The sequence below is a fragment of the Pseudochaenichthys georgianus genome, chromosome 4 (genome assembly GCF_902827115.2).
Source record: "Pseudochaenichthys georgianus chromosome 4, fPseGeo1.2, whole genome shotgun sequence".
Lineage (NCBI taxonomy): Eukaryota > Metazoa > Chordata > Actinopteri > Perciformes > Channichthyidae > Pseudochaenichthys > Pseudochaenichthys georgianus.
The window spans coordinates 8952365-8975423 of NC_047506.1; the positions used below are offsets into that span (position 1 = coordinate 8952365).

The following is a 23059-nucleotide window of genomic DNA, read 5'->3' on the forward strand; positions in this document are numbered from 1 at the left end:
CTTTGTATTAAAGGAGGCTGCCTTGTTCATCTTCCTTCTCTTTTTGACAAGTTATGGATTTCTGCTTTCTGTAGGTCAGGGCTGACGCTCTTTGACACAATAAGCAAGCGCTGCTTTGTTGTGGCATTCAAAATGAACACCCAATCGATAGAGGGAACCTCACTTAGCCTCAACCCAGATAACAAACAATCATTTTAAAGACTGCCTCTTACTTAGCCCATCCTCAGGGATTCCCAGTATTGATCAGAGTCACATCAATGCTGCATGCACTGTGAGGTTAACAATTCATTGACACACCCAAGTCATTATGTGTTTTGCATCCATTGTGTTGCTGAGATGCACCAAGACATCATAGAGATCTGTTGTTTGTGTGTTCTTTAAAAGAAGTAGTTGATAGCAATGAGTGGGTCAATCATTTTAGAAGTGTGTATGTTGTATACTCTTTTTGCATGTAGCTAAAGCCTCCTTTAACTGCAGCAGGTAAGGACATGTTTAGGGCAGCATCCGTCTGTTATCTGACTGTGACTATAATCGGGGCATGATAGAAATAAGTACAGGAAAAGTGCAAGAGTTTGAGAATTATAAACATAAGGCCAGACAACGTTTTATATATCTATATATTGTAATGCCCAAGTCCAGCACACAGAATGTAAAGCAGGTTATTAGAATAGATCGGTGGCACACTAAAGGGACTTTAGATTACAATGAAAATGTGCCATGAATACTGAAAAGTCCACTCTATATCGTTCAAAACACCGACATCAAGAAAGGAAAGCAGAACCCTGAGTTAGATTGATATCTCTCTATTGTTTCTTCCATACCATCTTTACATCGTAAAGCAAGTTGGGACAAGAATGTGTTCTTAGTGCTGATCAGCTGTGTGCTTTGAGTGACCTTGGGATGCACTGATTTTAAACAGAGGTCTACTGGTCTTTTGCAGTTTGTTTGTTTTTGTGTGATTTTAGTGTTTTTAAGAGTGAGTTGGCATTCACTAAGTCACACACACACACACACACAGACGAAACAATCACGGCACAATACACCAGCATTCAAATGATTTATGTGAATTAAAATAGCTGTTTTTCTCAAAGGAATCTGGTGGATTTTGAAATTGAATCTAGTTGGAAGTCGTATCTCCAAACTGGAGACATGGTGACGGCCATAATCTACAGTGGGGTCAAAGAGGGTGTGAAAATCCTAGAAATACTGTATTTTGCTTCACCTTCCATGGCTGCCACCAGCTGGTAATGGACCGCTCTCTTAAGGGTGTAAGAGTGGGCCCTTAAACCTGCACATAGCGGTCCAACTAGGCAACAGTTCCAGCCAGAAGCTATTTATTTGTATGGGTCTATTTGTTGTTCCATCCCCTGAAGAACTGTGCAGACTGCTGCTGCAGCGTGACGGTGGAGGAGGACCTATTTTTCCTCATGCTCTCGTTCTAAAGCCTCTTTACAGTGTCAAGGATGAAATCACCTGGGTTCTTGTTGAAGCCTAATGGAGGGAAGGTAGCACTTATAACGTGTCATCACATCAGAGTCCTGTGTTGCTGGGTAGAGGCATTTCTCAAGACGATTTTCACACATTTTGCAGGAAAGCAATCATGAAATATGATTGGAAGGACACGTATGAAGACCCCCATTGTTGTATCCAATCATAACTTTCTCCTCTGCTTGTCCACTGTACGCTGTAATAGACTATAAATAATCATCACCTTTATGTTTCAGCAGGGCTTTGACACTTGTAGTCACATTTGCTTGCCTGTTATCATAATATAATTACATTTTAGGCTGTCCTCCCATAACCGAATTCATAGTAATGGTGTTTGTGTTTTACTTCATGCTGCTCGGGACAAAATGAAATGAGCATTCTAATATATTATGTGAAACCACAAAGTAAATCAATATAAAGAATAATTTCTATAGACAGATATCAAATTTAATATGAATCTGTTGGCAAAAAGAAACGATTTTGGTATCGAAAGCTCGCTTTAGTCTGAGTAGAGTGTTTGAGCCAGCTTTGGTTGAATTCAGTCAAACTGTCAGAAGAGGCAGGACACTTTGGCTGAAACGCACACTGAGAACCCATCGGCTATTTTAGTTTTGAGCATTTTTGTATCTTTTGGGAAAAAATGCATCCACACACAATTATCTGTGTTTCCCGTGACATTGTCATTAAACTCCAACTCCATTCTTGCATCTAAAGGTGCCAATCAGATGGTAAACAATGACCGGAGGATGAAGTCTTAGCACATATATATTGTTTTGTTATGCTGGAATCAGTTTGCCAGACCAACAGTACACTGAACAAAAATATAAATGCAACACTTTTGTTTTTGCTCCCATTTTTCACGAGATGAACTCAAAGACCTAAAACATTTTCTATATACACAAAATAACCATTTCTCTCAAATATTGTTCACAAATCTGAAAAAATCTGTGATATTGAGCACTTCTCCTTTGCCGAGATAATCCATCCCACCTCACAGGTGTGGCATATCAAGATGCTGATTAGACAGCATGATTATTGCACAGGTGTGCCTTAGGCTGGCCACAATAAAAGGCCACTCTGAAACGTGCATTTTTGCTTTATTGGGGGGGTCCGAAAACCAGTCAGTATCTGGTGTGACCACCATTTGCCTTACGCAGTGCAACACATCTCCTTCGCATAGAGTTGATCAGGTTGTTGATTGTGGTCTGTGGAATGTTGGTCCACTCCTCTTCAATGGCTGTGCCAAGTTGCTGGATATTGGCAGGAACTGGAACACGCTGTGGTATACGCCGATCCAGAGCATCCCAAACATGCTCAATGGGTGACATGTCCGGTGAGTATGCTGGCCATGCAAGAACTGGGATGTGTTCAGCCTCCAGGAATTGTGTACAGATCCTTGCAACATGGGGCCGTGCATTATCATGCTGCAACATGAGGTGATGGTCGTGGATGAATGGCACAACAATGGGCCTCAGGAACTCGTCACGGTATCTCTGTGCATTCACAATGCCATCAATAAAATGCACCTGTGTTCGTCGTCCATAACATACGCCTGCCCATACCATAACCAGACCACCACCATGGGCCACTCGATTCACAACATTGACATCAGAAAACCGCTCACCCACACGACGCCACACACGCTGTCTGCCACCTGCCCTGAACAGTGAAAACCTGGATTCATCCGTGAAGAGAACACCTCTCCAACGTGCCAGACGCCATCCAATGTGAGCATTTGCCCACTCAAGTTGGTTGCCACGACGAACCGGAGTCAGGTCGAGACCCCGATGAGGGCGACGAGCATGCAGATGAGCTTCCCTAAGACGGTTTCTGACAGTTTGTGCAGAAATTCTTTGGTTATGCAAACCGATTGTTGCAGCAGCTGTCCGAGTGGCTGGTCTCAGACGATCTTGGAGGTGAACATGCTGGATGTGGAGGTCCTGGGCTGGTGTGGTTACACGTGGTCTGCGGTTGTGAGGCCGGTTGGATGTACTGCCGAATTCTCTGAAACGCCTTTGGAGACGGCTTATGGTAGAGAAATGAACATTCAATTCACGGGCAACAGCTCTGGTGGACATTCCTGCTGTCATCATGCCAATTGCACGCTCCCTCAAAACTTGCGACATCTGTGGCATTGTGCTGTGTGATAAAACTGAACATTTTAGAGTGGCCTTTTATTGTGGCCAGCCTAAGGCACACCTGTGCAATAATCATGCTGTCTAATCAGCATCTTGATATGCCACACCTGTGAGGTGAGATGGATTATCTCGGCAAAGGAGAAGTGCTCACTATCACAGATTTGTGAACAATATTTGAGAGAAATGGTTATTTTGTGTATATAGAAAATGTTTTAGATCTTTGAGTTCATCATGAAAAATGGGAGCAAAAACAAAAGTGTGTTGCATTTATATTTTTGTTCAGTGTATATGGGTTTCGCATTAAAAATAAGTACTGCTATCTGCTCTTTATTTCAAAGACAGCTCAATGTTTTGGAAATGTTAGGAGAAATTATAAATACAGCATTATCATGATGTTTAAGGCTAGTGTATAGGAAGAACGTGGCTTTGTAGCTTGAGATAAGAGATGAGATAATTGAACAGAGAATCAGCCATCTAACTTTGTCGAGCAGGGAGAGATGGAGCACATGCTTGAACATGCATAGCCTCATTCCCCACGCACACACACACACACACACACACACACACACGCACTATGCCTTTGAACCTGTTGTCTCAGCTAGCAACACACACTCTGAGAGCAGTCTTTACATGCAAAGAAGTGTGGCGGTTGCAGTGAGATACATGACACTCGCACACATAGGGAACAGACATTTGGAAATGATAAAAAAACACATAACCAGTCACCAAGCAAATGACATGCATCCACACACTTGGACCGGCAGACACGAATACTGTAAATAGGATGGGATGGTAAAAGCAGAGGAGGCTCCTCTTTAATTATCTGCATTGCAAACATTCCTTCACCAGCCGTGTTTTGTATCCCCTGGTTGTTCGAGCTTGGGAACGTTGCCTGGTTCGTATTGGCATGCTGTGGCTTGCTCATCTTGGTGCAAATGTGAGCATGTGTGACGGAGGGAGAGAGATAGAGACATAGAGCAGGAGGAGGGGTGACAAACAGGCTATTCTGTGCTCGGTCACATGGACGTCCACGAGAGGCAGGCAGGCAGAACAGCCGCTACAGAGACCTGACATCGATTCAGATATCGTTTGCAGCTCGCCAGGTTCACACTGGATGCAAAAGCACGGAAATATGTGAGTTGTGGAGCGTGATGTAACCTGGCTGTTCAAAACAAGTGCATCCCTCCCTCCCTGTTCAACAATTAAACCATGGGATGCTCTGTTTATACATGTATGTATAAACATGTGACATATTAAAGTGAATCCTTTAATCCAAAATACTACAGTGTCATAATTTAACAATATATCTGTTATTAATAAGTGAAAGAAAAACTGAAATAAAACGCATGTCTTCTCGAAGATGTCTCCCCAAGGCTTATTTAATCTCACTCATTCATGTATATGCTAAATTGAGACTGTTGTAAACATATCTGTATCTTTTTAATGAATTTGCCCATTTAGTGGTTTCTCTTTCCTGAGCCATGCCTCAAGTATTATGCTGAGTGTTACATCTCTATAATTATGCATCTATTTCAGGCCTTCCTGGGGAAAACAGTCCTTTTATTGCCTCTCGCTTTTGCCTACATCCTGTTATTAGACTGAAAATGATCAAAACACTGCAATGATTACCATTTAAAATGTGTGATGTTTGCATTTGTTATTCTCTGTGAAACACATTTCAGCGCTTTTTACAGAGTTATTTATTCGATGTTCAAATGTAAAACTAACAGTCTTGGGACAAACTTGAATAAAACGGTGTCTGAGCATTTTTCAAACAAAATATTTGCATGATTATGTAAATTAGGCCCTATTCGAACAGCACTGGTTTTATCCGAGTAATTTGTAATTATCTACCATATTTTATCAAGCGATAATATTAGTCCTGTGCGATTGGCAAAAGCATAGGGGTGTTTTGTTTTTTAAGGTTTTCACTGTGGTGAACATTATACAAACATAAAAAAACAAATACGCTTATAATATTGAACATTAAAAGTCATTTAGTATAATATTTACGATATAAGCAGATGTATGCAGACTTCTCCCCTTGTTACATTAGTCCTGTTCCAGTAGGGCAGGGATCACCAACTACATTTGTCGAAGGGCCAACATTTATCCAATAGACACTTTCGCGGGCCAGCGATTTTTATATATAGCCCAGAATTTAATGGAGCACGCTCAGGTACTGTGGAGCACATAAAGCTTAGCAGACTCTTCACGCTAACGAAGGATCACTTCTAGGCTACTGTCCCGCAGCTCCTGCCTCTCTGTTGGACTCTGTCGCAGCGGGGCTACTGCTGTGGAGCGCATAAAGCATCTCTTCACAACGAAGGATCACTTCTTCTTCAAGGCGGGGAAGGCTACGCAGTACGCAGTCTACTGTCCCGCAGCTGCTGCCTCTCTGTTGGACTCTGGTACTGCACATTACTCACGAGACGTTGTTAAAAAAAAAAAGAGTGGGGGGCGAACGCACTAACCACTCCGCTAACGCCACAGTCACCCCCGTCGTGTGGACCGGATGAGAATGTCTGGCGGGCCGGATGTGGCCCGCGGGCCGCCAGTTGATGGTCACTGCAGTAGGGCATTGTATTTGTACCTCTTTCCATGTAATTCCAAGTTGTAGACCAAATGACCCACACACAAACATTGCAATCTCTACAGCCGTGCAGCTAGCTTGGCCCTGAAGTATATGTTCTCACTGGTACAGTGTACAGAGGGCTTCCTGAGGACTTGCCCTTGTAGCTGGTGTTACTGTGTGCTGTGCTTCCTCTCGCTGACAGGGCCCTACTTGTGTTTGACACTGTTATTACATAATGTTGCACCGCTGCGTCCACCCTGTGGTATATAGAGCACTAATGATGTTGAGTAATGGAGCCTTTCTGTCTTCGAGCGACTAACACAATCATCCCTGTCTCTCTCCTTCTTCCTGTCTCTCTCTCAGATGCTGTTGCTAGAAAAGCCTTCATCACCGAGGTGAGCGGCCATCTGTCCCTGTGATCGTAACGCTTCTCTTTTTAGTTCCTTTTTTATCTCCACATCAATAACAAGTAGTGCTTTGGTTTTACCCAGACACTTATGAAACCACTCGCCCTCGAAGGTTTGATCTGAGGATCTGATGCAAGTTATATTTGGGTCAATACATATTAACTGTAAATAATTACCCTCGATTAGTGCTCAAAGGCTCACAACATTTATAACAGTCTACAAGAATTGCAAGAGAGTATTTAAATATTGCTTTAGTTTTTTCGGTCTTTGCTAATCCTTAATCGTGCTAATTTAATAAATCCCATCCATCAAGCGCTTCAGCTGTACTTGAAAGCATCCTTTTGATGTATGGCACAGTTTGTTTCAAACCAAAAAGCTCAATGAACAGCTTCTACCATTACAACTTTAATTTTAATTTATTTATTAATTTAATTTAGATAAGCTTACAAACGGTGCTATCAGGCCTTCATACTTTACACATGTTATCGCATCTCATTTGAGTTAGAATGATGAAATAGGCAAGGTTATACACTAAGTAAAGATCCTGAGAACAGAGAAACCAAGTTAGCATTTTGCTTCAAACTGAGCACCTGGTCTACTCTGAAAATCAGTTAATAAGATAATTTGGAGATTGTCTTTTTAATGAGCTCTTCTGTGTCACTCTGCAGAAATATATATGTTAATAACCAGATGCAAATCAACCTGTGTAACACAAGTCCCTCTGTATTTGTCCCCCCAGATGCCCTCGTCCTCAGGCCAGCCTGGTCAGGGGAAGAAGATTGGCCACAGAGGAGTCGATGCATCAGGGGAAACCACTTACAAGAAGGTAAAGCAGAGAGCTCATTTTGCTCTCTAAAAATGATCTACACCAAAAAGTATCGACCAAAATAACCAAGTGGTATTTTCCACTCATTTGATCCTTTATGTACCAGATCTAGAAATAAATTACTACAATCACCTTGGGAGTTATTTAATTAAAGTTTCAACCCATACAGTCTGTGCTTTGGTGAAATCAATGTCTGTGTATTTCATGTTGGTCATTCAGTCTGCTGAGGATGCCAGGAACTATTTAATTTGATTCAAAACAGTTAAATATTTTGAATGGGGAGATACCGAATGCTTCCCTTCACATGATGGTTACCAATGAAGTGGAAAAAAAGTATTGAATGAACCACTTTATTCGTATTCGTATCACTTTAGGGTTACTGGTGTTGATACTGGTATCATGTTTTTTTTAACGAAACCAGCCTTAAAGAAGGGGTAAGTATTTCACTCACCTCTGCCTCCCTCGCTCCACAGACCACATCCTCAGCCTTGAAAGGAGCGATCCAGCTGGGCATCGGTTACACAGTGGGCAACCTGAGCTCCAAGCCTGAGAGGGATGTGTTGATGCAGGACTTCTACGTGGTGGAGAGCATCTTTTTCCCCAGGTTTCTAAAGCAGCCAAACACTTAAAAAACGGAATACATGCAGCATGTTTCCAATGCACATATGTATTATACAATATTAAGTATGCTGCTGATATGTTCTTAACCTTCCTTGATGTTCACTTAAAACATGAATGTAAGTTATGTCTTCTTGTCTTATTTTGTACTTCAGTGAAGGCAGCAACCTCACTCCAGCTCACCACTTCCCAGACTTCCGCTTTAAAACCTACGCTCCTGTGGCCTTTCGCTACTTCAGAGAATTGTTCGGCATCAGGCCGGATGACTACCTGGTGAGATTTTACTTTTACTGTGTTGCTGAATGAATTAAAGAGGATTCTTACCTCTTGGATGCTAGACATTCTTTAAAATATATGGTACAAGATGAAAAAAGAAATGCACAATGATTGTTATGTTGTTAATTGAACTGCTAACATCAGTAGGAGCTCCTCCAATCAGAGGATTATAATTGAACAGGGAGAAAGAGAGCGCAATAAAGAGGAATGTAGGGAGAAAGGAAAGGCAGCCAAGCCAAGGGAAAGACAATGAAATACAAATTAAATAAGGACGGTATTCATAAAGATGAGAACTGCAGATACGGTTTAGAGAGCTAAAAGGGGAACAATGAGAGCAAGACGCCTTGAAGCAGCTTAAAGAGAGCAGAGGGGAGGAGGGAGGGAGAGAAGAGGTCTGCAGCTTGTCTCCCCTCATCAGTGTGCAGGACCTGGAGGCTGCATGATTCACTGCTGGGCCTTCAGCAGTCTACCACAATATACATACATTGCTCAGTCAGTGTTTCTGGGTCTCTCATGTGCACATATCTTTAATGCATCGGTTGGTCAGCCACGTTGAAACACCACATCCTGCCTGACATCCCTCTCGGTCAGTCTGTGGTCACTCATCAACATATATCAGCTCCAGCCATCTGGGGATTTGCATGTTACTTTCATCTTGCTACCAGACTCATTTTTTAAGAGTTTAAGTCTGGTTACACTGACGTTTTGCTGTAGGTATGACAAAACAGAATCTCTTTGTTTATCCTTGTTAGTCCATGTTGACGTACTTGCTTATTAAGTGTTTAAAAAAAGACATTAGTAATGCCTTACCTTAGGGGGGAGAGGGGGTTCTAATTGGCCTAAATGATGGAGAGAATCCTTAGACCCCATTTACACGGGAGCGCAAACGGACCGAATTCGTTATCAAAAAACTCTTCCGTTCACACGCATTCGGCTCATTTAACGTGCCCGTTCACACGAGACCACTGGAAACGCTGTAGTACATATGCCGGGCCTGTAAGTGGCGCTGTACTTCCGCACAAGACCGCTCGTAAGCGCTGGAGCCGCTGTAGTACATATGCCAGGCCTGTAAGTGGCGCTGTACTTCTGCCACAAAATACACCAAAAGCAGCGAAGAAGACCCCTGAGCATGGTTGCCATGGTTGCCCTTCTGTTTATGCCCCGCGGTAGATATAGCAACATGTAGTTCATGTCATTCTCCATGTCCACTTGTTGCTGATGGTTGCGGTAGAGGAGCTGTAGATTTTGCACTAACATCTGTAGCATGCTACAGCAGTGAGCAGCAGAGGTGGGGCTATCTATGGCTTCATCGTTATCAGGAAATGATCGTAGGCAATAGGGCGTACACACTGAGCCGTTTGGCCTCCCAGAGCGTTCCGTTTGCAGATTTATCCACCTTGGGACCCGTTATCGTTTGCGGGTCCGTTTCCGCGGTTCCGTTACGGCCTTGTGTGAACGAACGGCCTATACGCGAGAGAAAAGTAGCAGATACAACCATTTCGTTCTCGTGTAAACAACGCCTTATTTAGAGGTTCGCTGCCGTTTTAACTCAGGTAAAAACTAAGATCCACGGTTTTACCTCGCTCCCTGATTTAGAGACCCCTTGTTGTGGCACATCATTTAAGAATTTCATCCCAATCTTACTTTACACGCGTAGTGTAGCTAACTTTAAGGTATTATTTACACACCTCTAACCAACACATTAGTGTAACTTTTAAAGGGGTTTCCCATGGAAGTCCTCAGGAGGTGTTTGGGTGGAGCATTCGGGGACTATGTTCTCATTTATACACTTGTGTGGAATATGTTTGGCATAAACGCTGCTTTGGGTGTAACCAGGGTGTGTGTAGGAAATGACTGCTAAACATGCAGAATAACGAGACTGAATTATTGCCCTGTAAGAGCTCTCGCATAAACGGCACCAAAGCAATACACATAGAGACATACTGGAACTATGTTTGCATTTACCTAATGTATAAAACATCTTTATAATCAGCCTCATCTCAAGGTCTTTTTTTAATGTTTTTTGTAAATTATCGATGAATCTGCAAATCTGTCTTTATCTGTCTTTATCTTTATTAATGTGCATTTATTTTAATATCCCACAGCCCAGGGTGATGTAATACTGTGAATTGTTTTATTGAACCAACAGTTTTAAACCCAAAGATATTTAGTTAAGCATCATATAAACCAAATAAATCATTAAATCACATTGGGGGCGCTGGAACCAGTGATCATTTTGCTAAAAATGACAAATATGATTAAATCGTTTTCGAATGCCAATCAATTATTTGACTAACGGCCACTCGTGGGATTTAGTGATTTACATCATATTTGCACAAGTAGTCATGATTTAGTGTTTAGGGAGCAAACAGTTGTTTAACAATGCATTATTTATATCATCTATTTCTTCTTCTGTCGCCAATGTTTATTGGCTATCACAAGATATCACAAGATAACATTGTGAATATGTTTTCCCTTACATTTTACAACCTTACGTTATCATTACTGTTTAATGACATACAGACTTTCCTGTCTGTTAAATTATCCATCCTAATTAAAAAAAAAAAATGGTTACATCCGTTTGCCTGCCTCTGTGAGTGCATTTTCCCATTTCCATTCAGCCATCTCGCTTCCACACCTTTTCTCTATCCCTGTTCAGTTGTGTTTGATGTTACAAATTCAAACACAGCATTGAAAAAATATTGAAATTAAATGAGGCGACACAGAGAGGTTTTTTTTCCTGAAAGTCTGCCATTAGCAAAACAGAGGCAGCGGCGGCTTCGCTTTTTTGAAAACTGATGTCTGTCATTACTTGCTTTTAAGCAGCCGAGGGAAGAGAACAAGATAATTAGCCGAGCTATCCGTCATTTAAGCGGGAGTTTGATGTGTGTATTAAAGGAGCGAAAACTAAAAAGCAGTCATTACTTGACATCTTAATGTGTCTAATATATATTAGCTAACTCTTTTCTACTTCAGCATGCACTGTGAATCCACTTTCCACCATCAGTTATTTTCATAATTCTGCCATAATGTTTAACTGTAAGTGCTTCTGCACATCTCCACATGATAAGTGTGCGAGTGTGTGACACATTATAATTGTTTTGATCTTGGGCTTTAATTTATTAGTGCATATTTGTTTCAACTTGCAGTTTGTGTTTGATCCATAAATCCCACAAATATCTGCAAAGCGCTGAGGAAAGCTTGGGGCTGTAACACGTCTGTTTCCTTCTGCTGCTGTGCATCATTAAAAGTGTTGTGCGAGTGCTGAAAGCTTCATTTGCTATTTGTCTTTGATCACAGGTGTTTTTAAAAGGAGCTCATTGTCAGCGCTGAAAGCAACATTTGTATTACTGCATATGTGAAGGAAAAGGTTGAGAAACAGGCATGTTGTCCTACATGTTATGAGTTTCTGCAAAAAGAAAGCCCTTGTTTTCACTGCTGTTCTCTACCTTGTGTTCTCCATTGAAAACTGCTAGTGCTGCAGCCCGTGTCGACACACTGGGAGCATTTGGCTTCATCTGTGAGGTGAAAATAAGAGTGAGGGAAAATATTTGTCAGACTGTTCATTACCTCTGTTCTGACCCTGAAAGAGAACTGGATACAGCATTTTACAACTTTTAGACCCTAAATATTCAAATAAGGGCTATAAAATTGTTCGTACTGGGGAGTTGATTTAGCTAAAAAAGGGAAACATGTCCTCTGGCTAACAGATGTCGCTCCCAGTGTAAGACAATGGGGAAATAGTTCATTTGGGCCCAATGACGTCACAGACTACAACTAAAGTGTAGTTCCACCTTCAATCTTTTTCTCTCTTCCTCATAAGCCATCGATCAATTTGGGTTAGGTGATTCAAAAGTCTTGTCCACGAGGAAAAGTCATTTTAAAATGATTTGGTTAATACTGTCTTCCGTATAAGTGCTGTCATTTTATAAGATGTTCAAAGATTGAACCAGCATTTCCCTCCTCTTGTGTGTCTGCAGTACTCCCTGTGTAATGAGCCTCTGATCGAGTTGTCCAATCCCGGGGCGAGTGGCTCGGTCTTCTATCTCACCAGGGACGACGAGTTCATCATCAAGACTGTGATGCACAAGGAGGCTGAATTCTTACAGAAACTGTTGCCTGGATACTACATGGTAAGCAAAGTGTGTGTATGTGGAAAAAAGCACATGTTCAATGTCATGTTATGTAAAAGGTTGGTGAAAAGAAAAGGAAATCAAATAAACTGTATCGCAGCGAGTTATCTAGGCACATGAAGTCACACTGCACCAAAGGTGGAGAAGCCGAGCAGCGTTCGTGTATTTCGGGCCAAAGAGGCCGCTGCACACACGCACCCTTTACTTTCTCATTAAATTGCTGACCTCCAGCTCTGATGTTCTCTTTTTGACTTTTATTTTTAGAGGTTTATGTAAGACCCTGCAAATCTCTCCTCCGAGCATGACATCCTTTTCAAATACAGCAGACATAACAACTCTATCATATCCGACTGAAGCCTGGGGCCATGCGGTTTCATAAGAGACTGGCCGGTGTGTTTCACATAAGACTAACAGAGCCTGACTTGCGCCAACAGTACCCCCCCCTACAATATAGTCCGCTGGCTCATTCTGAATGAACTCAACCAACAACAGCTCCATGTATGTCCATGCTACTATCCCAGCCTTTTGAGGTCCACAGCCATCAGCCTTGTGTATATTCCCGTGCCAACAGCCGTGGCCAAAGACCAGTGCAGGAATTTGTCTCATCATTTAGGGCAATAAAGGCTCAGCGCTTTCACTGTGACCTTTTCCGGTGGCCTGAAATGCTCTGAAGAACATTTGCACGAATGATTGGTCTGAGAAAGAGGTTTAATGAAAACAGAGATATTCAGGCTCACGCAAGATGGCTGTAGCCCGAGGCCAGAGCAGGTGGATTATGGGAAAAGAGGCAGATAACACAGATGGACAAATCAAACCCACGCCAAGATAAACACGGTAGAAAACCATTAAAACATTATGTCCATGGATACAATTCTTACATAAACATCAACCAGGATGTACAGAACTGCACATGTCACAGCAAAACGTTTCATTGGAACTGGCTCATCTGTATTCGTAGCAAACACAACGCGCAGCAGCCATTGGTGGAGCGGCTCATGTCTTCCCCAGCTGACTGGCTGAGGAGTGTAGCTCTGGGCAGCATACAGATCGCAGTGATGTAACAGACTCCACCGCTCTCCGTCGGTGTATTAGCCCTTCTATTATGTGCCAAGGCTTTCCATCTCCTCCCACGTTTGAATTTATTTCTCTTATTGTCTCTGCGTCGTGTTTTAATCCACTCCTTCTCCAGCCTTTCATGCTCATATTTGCTTATCTCCCTCACGTGTCTTGGTTCGTCACTGCTCTGCCCTCTTAACATTGACAGAAGGGTCATGTGTGGCTGAGGGCAGAGGATGCTCTTTCTCTCTCTCTCTCTCTCTCTCTCTCTCTCTCTCTCTCTCTCTGTCTCTGTCTGTCTTTCTGCAATCTCTCTTTTTCCTTTTTTGTTCCTCTAATCTGAAGGTCACTTACACAAGTGCTGAGCCTTTTAGCCATACGTCCACATTCATCCTTCATCTCTCCTCTGCCAATTCCTCTTTTTTTCTCCTCATATCTGCTCCTAAATGCTTTCCGTAATGGCTTTGTGGACCACTCTCTCTTCATCTCCCCCCTCATTTCTCTAATGGGAACGAGCTGGCCCAAGTCCCAAGGTCAAAGCAGGTTTTTAACTGAGCCCCCAGACAGTGTAACCTCTTAGTTGAGATTGGTTTATTCAGCATGGATTGGTGATCGATGGGGGATTCTTGTAGTGTAAAAATGCAGAATCATTTTTTTTTACAAATATAGGATAATTGTGTTACTTGATTTTTGCAAGCTTAATGCCTTCCTAAATCCCAAACAGTTGATACCAGTGAAAATGAAATTACAGTTTAAGCATCACCACTTCTTTATTTGAAAGTGAGATCTTGACTCATGTTTGTTGTCCGTTATGTAAACTTCCTGGGGCAATCATATGAATAACTGGGTAGACAGTTTGTGTACTCTGAGCATTAAGTAGTGTTTATAAATAAACTATTTGCAGAACATGTATCACCTTTCCTTTTGCTCATGTGTTTTTTAACATTACATTACATGTTACTTGATAGACGCTTTTATCCAAAGCGACTTACATACTCAATCATAGGTTGCGCCAGACTTTTTCGCTGCCCGTCATTTTGACGGACAGGATCGTAAAACTTCCGTCAAAATCCAGAATAACCCGTCGGCCTTTACACAACTCTGATGAGGGGAGGGAGGGGGGGGGGAGCATGCTCGTGAACTGTCAACGGGTGGGGGGGGGGGGGGGGGACAGTTTACATGCGCCGTGTTATGCATGGCTGCTGCACCTCGCGGGAGCGTGCACAGCGTAAAGCCAAAACTCACAGACATTTCAATGATTTGTACGGCACAGTTAGGTTTGGAAACGGTATGATTTCCTTTTGGGAGGGCATGCATAACACGGCATAACACCGGAGCCTCGCTGCGGGGAAACTTTGGCGCTGTTCCGAGTTTGTTCTAATGTGTCAAAATGATGGACTGCTTTCAGATTTGTCCGTCATTGTTAAAAAAAATCCGTCATAGACGGAAAATATTCGGTTAACGCGACCTCTGTACTCAATACTCTGGACAATCCCCACAGGAGCAATTTGGGGTGAAGTGTCATGCTGACTACAGTGGGGTTTGAACCTGTGACACCCTGATCAGAACACCTACACTAGGGCTGCTCAATTAATCGTATTTTAATCGTATTTTAATCGCGATTACGATTATGGCTTGCAACGATTACGAAAACAACGTAATCGAAATAAAACGATTATTCTTTTATTATTACTTTTTTTTTCAGTTGAATTATATTTAAAGTTCAGGGTAATCAACTGTTAAAAACATACTGTTCAAATGTTTTTTCTCCAATAAATTGATGTTTTCAAAGTAAATGGATAATCGTTTTTAATAATCGTGATATCAATTATTGACCCAGTGGAGTGAGTGGAATATGTTGAATATGTTTTACCAAAATGTTGGCTATATGTTAAGGAGTTTTCAGGTTGTGACAGTGCACTGCAACATGTTTGTTGATCTTGTTTATTGGTATTTATTATTTTGATATTATTTATTTAAATGTAGACATGAATGTATAATTTATTTTATTTTGTATTGGTTTTTCAGTTGATTACCCTGAACTTAAAAAGTTCAAATTATTATTTGTATTTGTTTTAAAGTACAATAAATGGATGTTTTCAAAGTCAATGAATAATCGCATTTAAAGGTCACATGTCATGCTTTTCCGGTTATTACCCGTCCCCTTGTGTGTTATGAAGGTTTTTATGCATGTAAACGGTGTGCAGAGTCAAAACCCTCAAAGTACACCATGTAGCGAGTAAAACTCTAACACAGAAAATACCTCCCCAAAACGCCTCGTTGGAGATACGTCACTGTCCATTTGATTCTTCCGGGTACATCATGATATCATGTAGTCCCCGGAACTAAATGGACCAATCCGTGGAGCCGTTACGTCCGCGGAGCCGTTACGTTATGCCCCCGCTGATTGGTCCAAATTGACCAATCCACGGACTTCCTCACACACTCGGTGCAGGCAGCTCTGCTGATTTCTCCTCCCTGGCTGCAGGCTGATAACAGACAGTTGGGATCGCGGCGAAATTCTCTCTGCAGTGCATGCAGACCCATTCTCACAGCGTTTACCAACCTTTTTCTTACTCAATATCAAGCCACACTTATTGTTTTTACTTCGGCTGTGACTTTGTGTGTGCTCAGGGTGAGTTTGGCTGTGTTTCCCTGTGTATCGCTAAACAAGGAAATCACACCTCCACGGAGTTCAGCGCGATTCACAACGTCCCGACTGGGAGGGGGGGGCAAGAGCTGCAACGAGCCGTTTAGTGGAGAGAGTGAATACTGCTGAATACACATACTCTACAGAGATGCTGTATGCGAAACCAATGTGAGTTTGGAAAATTGCACAGTATAAATCTATTCTAGTAGACCTCAACAATGGAATTATGATCAGTGGAAATGGCCATGACATGGGACCTTTTAATAATCGCAATTACAATTATTGACCCAAATAATCGAGATTATGATTTTTGCCATAACCGAGCAGCCCTAACCTACACACAACCCACTGCGCCACACGCCTCCCCTTAAAGGTCCCATGAAAAAATGATGTCGGGATCCTGGTTCTGTTATATTTTCCTTTCTGTCTTTGTTCGCCAAAAAATAACATCTTTCAGATATTTTACATTACAGTGCCAACATGTTCTACTTGTGCAAAGTCTAAAAAAATGCACATCTTGGCCTTGGGTGTTTGTAAAAAGGTAATTCTGTAAAACTTACAATTTGTGGTGACCCTGACCGCTTCTTCGCACAATTGAATTCCTTCAAACAATTCCCTCAAATGTCCTGCTTCTAAATCCTGTCAGCAGCAAAAAAAACATTTATGAACCTTTAAAGACCTTATGATTTCTCTTCTTCTCCTTCACTCTTCTCCAGAACTTGAATCAGAACCCTCGCACTTTGCTGCCCAAGTTCTTCGGCCTCTATTGTGTCCAGTCGGGCGGGAAGAACATCCGCGTGGTGGTGATGAACAACGTCCTTCCCCGCGTAGTTCGCATGCACCTCAAATACGACCTGAAGGGCTCCACCTACAAGAGGCGAGCATCCAAGAAAGAAAGAGAGAAAGCCAGGCCCACTTTCAAAGACCTGGACTTCATGCAAAACCTGCTGGAGGGTCTGATGCTGGACCAGGACACTTACAATGCGCTGGTGAAGACCTTACAGAGAGACTGCCTGGTGAGTTAGAGGGGGGACGGAGACACAAACAGCTGCTGTGTTCAGGCTCTTCACGGGAGCCACTTCTATTTTGTCTAAGCTCAGATAGAAAGGCAAGAGACATGGACGAAGGAGGGAGAAGGAGCCTAGGAGAGAGAGATCCTTCAGTGAGAGGGAGGGAGATCCTAGGCAGTCAGGTTTAGCGGAAAATTATAAGCATGTTTGAAGGAAGGATAAAGTTATACCCTAAGGCTAAGTCTCAAAGGGAAAGAAACAAACATAGGGTAGAAATTCAACAAAAAAGAAATGGAAACGTGCTGGAAGGATATTATGGGGCCTTGTTTAAAGATACTATTTAGAAGTTTTAGGAAATCTTTGGTACTAGCGCCTTTAAGGGAACCTCAGTCGCTACACATTTAATCGAAATTGGTATGAAATCCACAATATTGGCTAGTGCAGTATTCACAGTTAACCCAATTTTGGTAAAGGCAAAATAAGTGAGTATAAAGTAATGTTTTACAGACTTAATACAAAATCTTTGTTTGGTACAGATTATCATATTATTTGATGATTTTTAGTAATAACGTGAAAAGTATTCATATATCTCAATAACGCTGAATGATCATCCTCTATTAAAGTCTTTAATATCACAAATCATACTGTAATTAGCAATATGAGTCAAACTAATAGCAGTTATTTGTGATGAAAGCTTCCCAAGGTCTTTACATAGAAATCAATCCACAGGCTGTTCTAGGCAACCAAGAAAGTCGAAGGAAGGTAACAAGTTTGAGTTACGTTATAATCCTTTCACTCCTTGGCAATTCAAAGCGATAATTATAAATGTAAAGTGTTAGCTTTATTACCTTTTAATAAAAGAGGAGGAGGGAGGGAGATTGGATGGAAGAAGGCAGTGAAAGAAACAAAAGCTATTTACGAGAGTGTTTGGCATTCCCAGGATCCCTCGCTATAAATTAGAGCTTTGTTACAGCACTGTGTTTAATAAGGGGTCTGCAGTGGTGGCCGGCCTGCCCTTGTCTCTTAAATCACCACCTCGTAATAACCTTCTCAGTGCACGTTCTTGTTTGGAGTATATGCTCACACTGGCTATCTTATGCATAGTTAATTAGTGTGTGCATCACTCTGTATAGCTCCATGACTCCTGTCCTCATTCCCCCTGGTGCTGACACTGTTATGCACTCTGGATAAAAGCTTTGAGACAGATTTATACGTCACGGGTCCGTCAGTCACCGCTCACTTCCTGTCCCCTGCTCAGGTGCTGGAGAGCTTTAAGATCATGGACTACAGTCTGCTGCTCGGGGTTCACAACATGGACCAGGCGGAGAGGGAGAGGCAGATGGAGGGCTCCCAGGGCGAGAGCGATGAGAAGAGGCCCGTGGCCCAGCAGAAGGCCCTATACTCCACCGCCATGGAGTCCATCCAGGGGGGGGCGGCCTGCGGGGGGAACATCGACACAGACGACACGTGAGTCAAAGAGGCTGTGGCAAGAGAGCCGAGTGATAAATGTGACACTGAATAAAAGGGGGGAGTGCATCTACTAGACTTTAGGGCTGTGCATCTTCACTGGTCTCACGATTCGATTCGATTACGATTATCCTGTCCCCGATTCGATTTCCCGATGCATCACGATTCACACAAATAAGTTGCATCCTCAATTTTCTATATTACTGCACATGGCTTCTTTTTCATCAATGAATTCATGCAGTAAATACATTATTATGTACGTTATTTAGAAAGTGCTTCAGAAATCAATTACATAAATGTCTTGACATTAATTTATAAACCAAAATAAATGAATTAAGTCTAGCCTCCCTATATCTGGTTGTGAAATTGTTCCGTCCTCAAAAACAAAAAACTAATGCTTCTGCAGTCGAGCTGCAGCTTCTAGCTACGGTCTTCTGCTCAAAAAAGGACACTGAATGTCCTGCATGTGGCATCACACACAGGACTTGAGTCTGAACACAGCAGACAACAGGAGTATTTACAACAGCATATCAAAACAAAAATACTGCATATGGGTGCACACTTACATTCTCTGTCTTACTGTTACATAAATCAGATTAAGTTAGCTTCATCATATCACAATCAGTGATTAAGTGAATAATAGTTTCTATCAGGTTACTATCAGCCTGTCACTCATTCTTTTCAGGGCGGGGTTTGGAGGAACAGAGGAGACGGTGATCGCGGAACCTTTTTTCCTCCTGCCTTCACAAACTTTACACCTATGCTTTACACACGTATATATCGTCTGAAAATAGCAAGAGGACATTCATACCCTGCAATCCAAGACTTATCTAAATCCACCAAAAACCTGACATATAACGCCAGATTTTAAACATAAATCCCTGTGTGTCTGAGCCGCAGCGACACGGAGTGATTCAGAGCGGGTCCTTCTGCTGTTGGTTCTGGACTGGTGATTGTGTTGGCGGATGAAGCAGACTGCTCCGTGTTTGGTGTCGCTTTGCCGCTGTCCCGTCTGTTCCCTGATCTCTGCGTCACCGACCGATTTGATATTCAAGTGAGAGAAAAAAAACTTTATTGTAAAGCCGTGGCCGGAAAATCAGGAAGCAACGTTACTACGCTATAATCGATTATGTTCTGTCACTGCATCGATGCAGAATCATCCACGTCCGCATCGCCATGCATCGTAGAAACGATTCATTTCAACACCCCTACTAGACTTGCACTTTCATGCCATAGCACTAAGAATAAATAATGTTGAATACATGTAGTAAGATAATAAACTTTATCCGTTGCTCTTTTTCATCAAACTCAGTGCTCTCATTCCTCACCACTTTAACTTTTCTAGAAAAGCTTTTTCAAACTCTTCTCGTTAAACTGTTTGATTTACTTCCATTGTTTACACTTCCCAATGCACTTTCATTGCTTTATATGACTATTAAGTTGCTTAGAGTTTTGAATAGTAAACCCCCGAGCAATATTTTAGAACGAAACAATGAATATTTTTATTTTTAGCATGTGTACAGTGTTAACACTAAGATTTTAGTTTAGCTTGTGCTGAAATCTTTCCTCTTCTCGTAGGATAGAAATGTGACACTGTAGCAGGTTTACAGCTTTACTTATTCATTCTCATTGCAGGATGGGCGGTATCCCAGCTTGGAATGGAAAAGGAGAGAGACTTCTTCTCTACGTTGGAATCATCGACATCCTGCAGTCCTACAGGTGAGCATCACAGTAGTCATGAGATTAAACGTCATCACCACAGGTCATCAGCTGCACATCTTCCAGTGCGACAGGCTGGAGATTCTCCTCAGAGAACTATATGTTCACACTGTGCCTGTCTTCTGTAGCAGCCATGCTCCAAATAAACTCCATCACTTCAGACAACACATTTAATGTTCTTGGCCTATAGCAGTGTACGAAAAAGTACACGTCCCACCGTCCGGGACGTGTTATTTACAATATCGGACAAGTAGATTGTCCGGCGGACAAGTGGCGTTTATTGACAAATTATTGAGTCATTCAGTTTACAAAAGGCAGAACTCATTCGCAAATTGTACATGTCCTCCATTGTTCGTTTAGAAATGTTAGTTTCGGTTCTGCTTGTCGATTCCTAAAGCCCCTGTCACACTGTCCCGAAATTGACACCCGATGGACACACGATAAAGGAAATGTTCAAATTCGGCTGTGATCGTAGCAACATCGGGCCATTCGTGAGGGCATCTAAGCCATCGTATGACCGCTGGTGGAGTTTCTCAGGCTCCGGCAGCAACTTCGTGAGCGGCAACTTCGTAAGGCACTCGTGAGGGCATCTTGTCAAGTCGTGTCATCTTCGTGTTATCATCGGTGCATTCTCCCTCACTCTGATCGGGGCGAATGCCCGATGGCACCGATGATAACAAGATGCCCTCACGATGGCCTTACAAAGGGCAAAATTAACACACAAATTCAACACGAAAATGAACCTTCTGAAATTTGTTGGCATGTCAAAGATTTTGCCACCGCTCACGAAGTTGCTGCCGGAGCCTGAGAAACTCCACCAGCGATCATACGATGGCTTAAGATGCCCTTACGAACGGCCCGATGTTGCTACGATCACAGCCGAATTTGAACATTTCCTTTATCGTGTGTCCATCGGGTTTTTTATTGCACAACAAAATCATGTAAACATATTATGTAAATAACCCAATTTGTGTTCTGTGAAACTAAAAAGGATATCATGTATTATTTTGAAGGACAGTTGACAGGAAGTTGTTGTTGTTATGGAAACAACATTACGGAGAAAACGTAATATTTTCTACATATAAAGACGGAGAAAGTAAAGAACAAAGTCTGAAGATATCAGTACAGTATCTACTGTAACATAATTGTTTTTGGTACTTTCATTGCAGTTGTATGTCTTAAATGTAATGTAAATGTTGCCTTCGTGTGTGGTTCGGGGCCATCTTCGTGCGAAATTCACAATTCCATATTCGTGTGTCCATCGGGTGTCAATTTCGGGACAGTGTGACGGGGGCTTAAGGGAATGCATCTCGCCGCTTTCTGTACAGTTAGACGGGGGCGGGGCGGGAAGTGTAGCACAGTGGCCGGGTTGGGAAGCAAAACTCGGTTCCGAGTAGGAACAAATAACAATTGTCCGGTACCGGGATTAATAAGAGTTGTGAGGACAGGAGGCGAGGCCGAGCCCCGCGGACTGCAGCTCTCTCTCTCTATGCTCCGTATCAGCTGATCGCTGCACGGTGCAGCTCAGCGTCTCTCTCTCTTTCTACACACAGCGGATCCGCTGCCCGTTTAACAGCCTCATCTTTGTCAAACTTTCTTATGTTCTTTCTCTAACACGTAATGAAGATTATTAAGCGTTTTAGCTCCTGTGTTGTTAATATTGACCACCATTTCCTTTATGAAGTGAAGCAGCCTCCCTGTCTTTGTCCTCGCGCTGTCCTCACATCGCCGGACCCCCAGACTCGGAGGAGCACAGGGATGTCAGTATTGTTTATGAAGCAGGGTATAGAAAGTACATTATTGAAATGAAAATACTATTTATTTACTTTTACAAACAGTGAGCAGCTGGGCAGCTGCAGCATGTGTATTGCAGGACATGTGTAAGCATGCAAGCGTCTTTGAGTTGTAGAAAAGCGCTAGGCCTATAGGCTATAAATATAATGTATTATTATTATTAGGTTATGTCCTATGTGTTGGACATGTGTGGTTGGACTCTGTCTCACAGGCAGGTTGCCGTGTAACATCAGAGGAGACTGGGCCAATTGTACATTCTCAAACTGCACCACTTAGAACTAACTAAACAATGCAGAGATTATTTTTATATAATTGTATTCAATAACCGTAAGAAATTAAACAGTATGAAGTGATTTGTAAATAGGAATACAGATTTGACTTAATGTTTTCATAAATATATTTTTCTCCCAGTTTGACTTATTTCTACCCTCTCAAAGAACCGGAATCGAGAACCGAAAATAACCGGAATCGAAAAGCAGAACCGGAATCGTTAAAATCCAAACGATACCCAACCCTATGTGTGATGCAGTAAAATCTTACCGCTCACTTACGTTAGTGGTGTCGTAAAAACCGTCGGAAAATGTAAAATACGATGACGAAGAAGAAGATTCCAGTGGCCCCAATTTTTGTCCATTCTGGACAAGTGAAACATTTATTCGGACAAGTACATTTCCAAACTCACTTGTCCATGGACAAGTACTCTCTAAAAACTTCTCACACTGCCTATAGACTATATGACATTTATAACATTACTGCGTTAAACTTTGTTTCCCTCCTCTCTCTTTCTGCAGGCTAATCAAGAAACTGGAGCACACGTGGAAGGCTTTGGTTCATGATGGGGTACGTTTCGTAAACACACTAATACATTAAATCATACTCATCCATATTTCAGTGAAAGACAC

General features: G+C 42.2%; 1 protein-coding gene across 3 annotated transcripts in view; it reads left to right on the plus strand.

Annotated features, from left to right (window-relative positions):
- Positions 1-23059, plus strand: part of pip5k1ca (phosphatidylinositol-4-phosphate 5-kinase, type I, gamma a) — a 51760-nt gene that overhangs the window by 10715 nt on the left and 17986 nt on the right. For all 3 annotated transcript variants that reach the window (XM_034081828.2, XM_034081826.2, XM_034081829.2), the window contains exons 2-10: positions 6565-6596; positions 7348-7434; positions 7908-8038; positions 8208-8325; positions 12309-12461; positions 16884-17183; positions 18436-18644; positions 20280-20363; positions 22949-22997. In XM_034081828.2, the coding sequence (XP_033937719.1) occupies positions 6565-6596; positions 7348-7434; positions 7908-8038; positions 8208-8325; positions 12309-12461; positions 16884-17183; positions 18436-18644; positions 20280-20363; positions 22949-22997 (1163 nt within the window). The remainder of the gene's footprint in view (positions 1-6564; positions 6597-7347; positions 7435-7907; positions 8039-8207; positions 8326-12308; positions 12462-16883; positions 17184-18435; positions 18645-20279; positions 20364-22948; positions 22998-23059) is intronic.